This window comes from Sinocyclocheilus grahami, unplaced genomic scaffold (assembly GCF_001515645.1).
Source record: "Sinocyclocheilus grahami isolate Dianchi unplaced genomic scaffold, SAMN03320097.WGS_v1.1 scaffold1799.1, whole genome shotgun sequence".
NCBI classification, from domain to species: domain Eukaryota; kingdom Metazoa; phylum Chordata; class Actinopteri; order Cypriniformes; family Cyprinidae; genus Sinocyclocheilus; species Sinocyclocheilus grahami.
The window spans coordinates 84,777-92,820 of record NW_015506978.1 but is presented as its reverse complement, the minus strand read 5'-3'; the positions used below and the strand labels follow the sequence as shown (position 1 = coordinate 92,820).

Below are 8,044 nucleotides of genomic sequence, written 5' to 3'. Positions count from 1 at the left end.
TATAAATAATTCAGAATTAGTTTTTTTGAAAATCTAAAAATGCAGAAAGTCTCCTGTGAGGGGTAGGTGTAGGGGTAGGGTTGGTGTAGAACAATAGAATATACGGTCTGTACAGTATAAAAACCATTACGCCTATGGAGAGTCCCCATTTAGATGGCTAAGTATAAGGGTTAGGGTGTGTGTGTGTGTGTGTGAGAGAGAGAGTGTGTGTGTGTGTGTGCGTGAGAGAGAGAGAGAGAGAGAGTGTGTGTGTGTCCATCAGACCCTAAACCTGCTGAAAGTAAATGAGATTCTGAACTGGAAACTAAACATTGCTCTTGGTGCATAAAGAAGATCTGTAAAGTTGCAAAGACTAAATGGTCACACCAGATACTGACTGGTTTTCGGACCCCCCAATACAGTAAAACTGCACATTTTAGAGTGGCCTTTTATTGTGGCCAGCCTAAGGCACACCTGTGCAATAATCATGCTGTCTAATCAGCATCTTGATATGCCACACCTGTGAGGTGGATGGATTATCTCGGCAAAGGAGAAGTGCTCACTAACACAGATTTAGACAGATTTGTGAACAATATTTGAGAGAAATAGGCCTTTTGTGTACATAGAAAAAGTCCTAGATCTTTGAGCTCAGCTCATGAAAATTTATATGCGTTTATAATTTTGTTCAGTGTATTTTATTTATTTAATCTTTTTTTTTTTTCTTTTCTAAAAGCAAGAACAAATATTTGCCAGTTTGGTCAGGGGGGGGGAAACTTAATTCAAAGGAAAAACAAGATTATTTTCTGACCCCATTGGCAGATATTTGTTCTTGTTTTTATCATTTTGATCAAGTTATTTTGCTTCTCCAGTAAATGTAAATCTTCATTTAAGAACTTTAGATATTTGTACTGGAAAGCAAGACAAAAATACTGGTAACGCTTTACAATAATGGCCCATTAATTCATGTTTGTTAATGCATTAACTTAAATGATCTAACAACAAGCAATACATGTTACAGTGTTTAATGTTAATTAATAAAAATACAACTGTTCATTGTCAGTTCATGTCATAATATTAACTGATACAACTTTTAATTTTATTTAATTTAATTCTATTATTAAATGTTGAAATTAACTAATTTGAATGAATGCTTTAGAAGTGGAAGTCTTTCATTGTTAGTTAATGTTAGATATATTAATATTAACAGATGCAACTTTTGATTTGAATAATCAGACTCGAGTTCCTCTGTGCCGCTGAATGAAGCCCGTGTTCTCATGTCTTCAGATCTTCTGCATCCACACAAAGAGCTTTATATCCTTAGGAAATGAAACGTTCTGATTAAAAGAGGAAGAAGAGGATGTGCACTTCTCCTTTGCCTCATTTATTTTTATTCACAGTTTAAGGAACTGTTTGCTGGCACGTCTCTAATTGTGTTTTGTTCGATATAACGAGGTCTTAGGTCATTATTGACTTCAGTTTGGTGTTCAGGTTCATCAGGAGAAATGAGTCTCAGTGTGTGCACACATAAAGCTACTGACTTTAGATAATCAACATTATCTTTGATTACTCTAGTTATTAATACTGATAAATCTAACTATTTTTTGTCAGTAAAAGTATTAAGCCACTTGTGGATGTTTGTTACCATAATTTCACCGCGGTAAACGGCTGTTCTCAGACACAGTGTGAAGCAGAGTTGCTTGTTCCAGTGGCTTACTACTTTTATAAATTATTGTAATTAGGGTGGTCAAGCAATTAACATTTTTAATCTAATTAATTACACGATGTGCCAATTAATCGCAAATTAACCTCACATCAATTTCGGCTGAGAAATCATCCTCCAAAAGATCATTTAATGCTTTGAAAAAGTAGCTGTAGAAAGAAATGTTTTGATTCAACTTTGCATAAATAATGATAACAACCTGGATATTAATGTTCATTTTTAAATGAATATTGAGATATTGCGGAAAGTCCCTGTTTTAATGAATGAGTCATTGAATCATTCATTCAACTGATTCATTCAAACAGCTGATTCATTCTGAAACGAAGGAAGTGACTAATGAATGAGTCACTGAATCATTGACTCGTGGATTCATTCAGTAATGAATCACTGCTGTGTGTTGATCAGAGATGCTCAACAGTTCTGCTGTGGTTTTGATTGAACTCTTTTCATTTGTGAAATTGAGCAAAACAGACAATATAGTGTCTAAAATGTAACACAATATGAACTTCTTGTTTATTGAACTGTTGTATAAATGAATCCTATTTGCAGTCGTGCAGATATTGGGGGAAAGCAGCACTCTAGCTGGTGTGATATTGCTGAACTATATCATATGATATAAATATTAGAGGGTGATTTCTTTTTGCCCTCATATCATGAATTTTAGTCTCATTTAAATGCATTCTAATAGACTCCATCACGCATTAAATTGACAGCCCTAATTTTCATACTATTAATAGTAATGACTTTATGAAATATTATTAATGTAGTGTGTTTCCCCCACAGGCTCATTTCATCTGTGATCTTCCTGACGTGTCGTCACTGACTGAACGTCTCCAGTATCTGAACGTGTCCTTCAATCACCTCACACACGTTCCTCAGGAGGTTCCTTACAGTCGTTGTGATTTCTGTCATGATGCACATCATGTGCTGTTGTTTGACGTGGTCCCTCGTCTTCCTCTCTCAGGTGTGTGATCTTCATCAGCTGCGGGTGTTGAAGATGAGGAATAACCCCATCGAGGAGCTTCCTGCTCAAATCAGCAAACTCCACAAGCTCCAGACGCTGGTCGTCTCCTTCTGCAAGATCACACAGCTGCCCGAGCAGTGAGAGAAACACACACACACACTCTGACACACACACACACACACACACACCAACGTTTTCCTCCAAAATCCTCATTACTGTAATACATCCAGATTTTTACAAATTATTTTCAAAGAAGATTCTAATTATGTCCTTGTTACTGTAATCATTACTGTAAAAAACTACTCTGACGTGATTTATTTGTGTGTGTGTGTGTGTGTGTGTGTAGGCTGTACTCTCTTCCGTGTCTGCAGCATCTGGACGTGTCCTATAATCTCCTCAGATCCCTCAGCAGTGACATCAGACACCTCAGGTCAAGCTCTGGAGTTCATTCAGTTTTAACTAACAATAAAGTGATACCACATCATTCACTCAGACTAAAGGCCTGTTCACACCTAAACCAATGACTACAATGCTTAATATAATGATAACTATAGCAATAACTATAATGATATCTACTGATAACAATAGTGATAAATATAACAATAACTATGATCAAATAACAGTAATTATAACAATACCGTACAATAGCAGTGCAATAGTGATAACTACCGTAACTATAATGATAAATATAACAGTAAATATAGTGATAACTATAATGATAAATAAAACAATAACTATTTGTGATAACTCTAACAATATCTGCCGATAACTATAATGATAAATAAAACAATAACTATTTGTGATAACTCTAACAATATCTGCCGATAACTATAATGATAAATAAAACAAAAACTATAGTGATAATTCTAGTGATATCTACAGATAACTATAATGATAAATAAAACAATAACTATTTGTGATAACTCTAACAATATCTGCCGATAACTATAATGATAAATAAAACAAAAACTATAGTGATAATTCTAGTGATATCTACAGATAACTATAATGATAAATAAAACAATAACTATAGCGATAACTGTAATGATATCTACCGATATCTATAATGATAAATTTAACAACAACTATAGCATTAACTATAATGATAAACATAATAACTAAACAGGTAACACTCTGTTATTAATGCAAGTTTTGTCATCTGCCACATTGAATGCTTGAGCTCTTTAAAGCAGGGTGGATTCTGATTGGCTGTCGAAGTTTTTATAGTTGATCAGCTGGAAAAATTACTCTGAAAGTGATTCCAATGATATTGATATATTCCAATGGTATATTCTGTGTGGTGTGTGTTTGTGTGTGTGTTCCTTCAGGTCTCTGAGGTCTCTGAATGTTGAAGGGAATCAGTTAGTGGCTCTTCCCGCCGGTCTGCTCCGTGTGTCTGTGTCGGAGCTCAGGATGTCTGGGAATTACACACACGTGTTACTGTGGAGCGAGAACAGCTGCAACTCTCCTCAGACGCTGCTGCACACGGCTGCACACACACTCGCACACACACACACACAGCAGCGCTACACACACCTGCTGCCCACCGCACGGGTCATCCTGAACAGGTAACACACTCACACACTCACTCACTCACTCACACACACACACATTCACTCACTCACTCACACACACACACATTCACTCACTCACTCACACACACACACATTCACTCACTCACTCACACACACACACATTCACTCACTCACTCACACACACACACATTCACTCACTCACTCACACACACACACATTCACTCACTCACTCACACACACACACATTCACTCACTCACTCACACACACACACATTCACTCACTCACTCACACACACACACATTCACTCACTCACTCACACACACACACATTCACTCACTCACTCACACACACACACATTCACTCACTCACTCACACACACACACATTCACTCACTCACTCACACACACACACATTCACTCACTCACTCACACACACACACATTCACTCACTCACTCACACACACACACATTCACTCACTCACTCACACACACACACATTCACTCACTCACTCACACACACACACATTCACTCACTCACTCACACACACACACATTCACTCACTCACTCACACACACACACATTCACTCACTCACTCACACACACACACATTCACTCACTCACTCACACACACACACATTCACTCACTCACTCACACACACACACATTCACTCACTCACTCACACACACACACATTCACTCACTCACTCACACACACACACATTCACTCACTCACTCACACACACACACATTCACTCACTCACTCACACACACACACATTCACTCACTCACTCACACACACACACATTCACTCACTCACTCACACACACACACATTCACTCACTCACTCACACACACACACATTCACTCACTCACTCACACACACACACATTCACTCACTCACTCACACACACACACATTCACTCACTCACTCACACACACACACATTCACTCACTCACTCACACACACACACATTCACTCACTCACTCACACACACACACATTCACTCACTCACTCACACACACACACATTCACTCACTCACTCACACACACACACATTCACTCACTCACTCACACACACACACATTCACTCACTCACTCACACACACACACATTCACTCACTCACTCACACACACACACATTCACTCACTCACTCACACACACACACATTCACTCACTCACTCACACACACACACATTCACTCACTCACTCACACACACACACATTCACTCACTCACTCACACACACACACATTCACTCACTCACTCACACACACACACATTCACTCACTCACTCACACACACACACATTCACTCACTCACTCACACACACACACATTCACTCACTCACTCACACACACACACATTCACTCACTCACTCACACACACACACATTCACTCACTCACTCACACACACACACATTCACTCACTCACTCACACACACACACATTCACTCACTCACTCACACACACACACATTCACTCACTCACTCACACACACACACACACGCACAGCTGTTCAGCTGGGTTCAGTTCACACTGATACTGTGTAGATGTGTTTAACACATAAATGACTGAATAACTCTGAACCTCGTTAATGCTCTTATGAACAAGATCATAATTCGAGGCTTTGCTTCAGCTGTTTCTATATTAAATGCATCTTGTCATTCAATCGGAAGACGTTTGTTTTTCAAGCCCGGTGTAAAAGGTGATTTCAGACGGCCTTAAGACTCTCTGTGTGTGAAACCCTGTGGAGTTTCTTCTGTTCATGTTTGAACACGTGACAGCTCTTTTTTATGTTCCGTTTTTTATGTGCTGAAAATTCCAAATTTATAACTTTCTTGCTCTTTTTTTCCCCCCGGTCTATAGGTCTTGAAAATTTAAAATAAATGAGATAATATATATATATAAAGAAGAGGTCTGACACTGTACTGAACTTCAGTGTGAATGCAGCCAATGTTGATCATAAGAAACTTCAGCTACATAATGACATGTTTTAAGGATTCAAAACGCTCTCTATGTATCTATACACTGTTAGCAGAAGTGTGACTGTTGTTGTCTGAGCTGCTGGAAGAGGGTTGATATAGTGAAGTATTTAACACACTGTGTGTGATGTGTGTGTTTCAGTGCTGGTGTGTGTGACGCTTGCAGGGGTCCCATGTTCGGCGCGGGTCTCAAGCTCATTCGTCCCGCTCACAGCGTGTTTGGGCTTCCGTCCGTCCCGGTCATGTTCTGCTGCTGTTCTCCTGCGTGTCTCCACAGATTCAGGAATCAAACCAACATCATCTCGAACAACCAGATGCAGTCTGATCAGACAAGAGCCACTTTATTCTCCTGCAGAACTGCAGCGTTTACACTTCTTTAAAACACCTTCAGAGGACAAATCACGTAAAATACTTCTTTCATTCGGACGGTTTGGAACTTCCTCTCAAGCCCAAACACTGTCCTGCTCACATGAAATGTGTTATACTGCTGTATATGATTCATAAACATTTCCTATTATATTTTTCATTCTTTTGATAGTCAAATAAAAGTCAATTTATTCAGTGCTTTGTACAATACAATAAACTTCCACAGCTTTACAGAAAAACAAAAGGAAAAGAAAATCTGTTACTGAAATTATTTGAAAAATATTTGATCAGTCATTGTAGTCCGATTCAAAGTGTTTCTTGCAAAAAGTAAAATACAGTAAAATCTAGTTCAAAGAATCAAGGCATGTGTTCGTTTTAGTGAAAAACTGTGAAGACAATTCATTTAACAGTCAAAATGACACGTGGAGATGTTCAGCAAACATGAGTGAATGAACATGTTCTCTAAATAAAAGTCTTGAATAAATGAATCGAACCCATGCAGTAACGTCTGGAGTTTAAATGAGAAACCGTTAGAACATCCGTCAGAACACTAGAAACACTACACACAGAAAGTCCTCAAACTCTGTTTGCAGAGCACAAGCGAAGCTAAAACTCTTCTGCTGATGAAGAATCCATTTATTTGATCAAAAACACAGGAAAAGCTGTAAAATATTATAACACAAAAACATGTTCTATTGTAATTTCTTCCTTGATGCAAAGCTGAATTTGAAGCTTGACAAACTTTTGTGGAAAGAAATGAATACTTCTATTAATCACGTTTGCATTAAATTGATGAAAAGTGACAGTAAATGTAACAAAAGATTTCCGTTTCAAATAAATGCTGTTCTTCTGAACTCTCTGTTCATCTGTGAATCCTGAAAAATAAAATGCATCACAGTTTCCACAAAAATATTGTGCAGCACGACTGTGTTCAACATTGCTAATAATCAGAAATGTTTCTCGAGCAGCAGAGCAGCATATTATACTGATTTCTGAAGATCATGTGACACTGAAGACTGGAGGAATGATGCTGAAAATACAGCTGCGCATCACAGGAATACATTAGTTTAACAGAGATTCACACAGAATGAAAAAGAAAAAGAAGGAAAACCGCAGGATCAGTTCACTGCAGTGTTTTTCCCAGACTCAGCATGAGCGGGTGGCTGCATCTCCTCGCTCACTTCCTGTGATCTGCGGTTCACTTCCTGCTGTGTTTCCTGTGCCGTCTGCTCCTCCAGCTCCTGCTCCTGCTCCTGTGTGGTGAGGAGGTTCCTCATGGAGTCGCTCACCTCGTCCCGCAGCTCGTCCTCGGACTCCTCAAAGTTCCTGAAGAAGGGAAGCAGGGTCAGTCTCAGTGATTCTCAGATGTCTCGTCTCTCTCAGTGCGTCTCACTCACGTGTCTTCATCATCTGATCGAGGCTCCAGACGCTCTTCATCCACCTCATCTTCATCTTCATCACACTCCTCCTCTTCCTCTGAGACGCGAAACACAAAC

The 8,044-nt window shown here is 38.9% G+C and overlaps 2 protein-coding genes across 2 annotated transcripts in view; one reads left to right on the top strand and one right to left on the bottom strand.

The window, feature by feature from the left end:
• The window catches only part of LOC107572705 (leucine-rich repeat-containing protein 63), an 11,780-nt gene extending 5,013 nt beyond the window's left edge, over positions 1–6,767 (top strand). Inside the window, exons 5-9 of the mRNA XM_016259133.1 lie at positions 2,483–2,581; positions 2,664–2,800; positions 3,010–3,093; positions 3,992–4,231; positions 6,325–6,767. Coding sequence (XP_016114619.1) covers positions 2,483–2,581; positions 2,664–2,800; positions 3,010–3,093; positions 3,992–4,231; positions 6,325–6,562 — 798 coding nt within the window. The 3' untranslated portion in view covers positions 6,563–6,767. The remainder of the gene's footprint in view (positions 1–2,482; positions 2,582–2,663; positions 2,801–3,009; positions 3,094–3,991; positions 4,232–6,324) is intronic.
• Positions 6,768–7,399: 632 nt separating this feature from the next.
• The window catches only part of LOC107572703 (serine/threonine-protein kinase Nek3-like), a 5,565-nt gene continuing 4,920 nt past the window's right edge, over positions 7,400–8,044 (bottom strand). The window contains exons 5-7 of the mRNA XM_016259131.1: positions 7,946–8,024; positions 7,631–7,874; positions 7,400–7,423 (exon numbers count right to left, since the gene is read on the bottom strand). Coding sequence (XP_016114617.1) covers positions 7,667–7,874; positions 7,946–8,024 — 287 coding nt within the window. The 3' untranslated portion in view covers positions 7,400–7,423; positions 7,631–7,666. The remainder of the gene's footprint in view (positions 7,424–7,630; positions 7,875–7,945; positions 8,025–8,044) is intronic.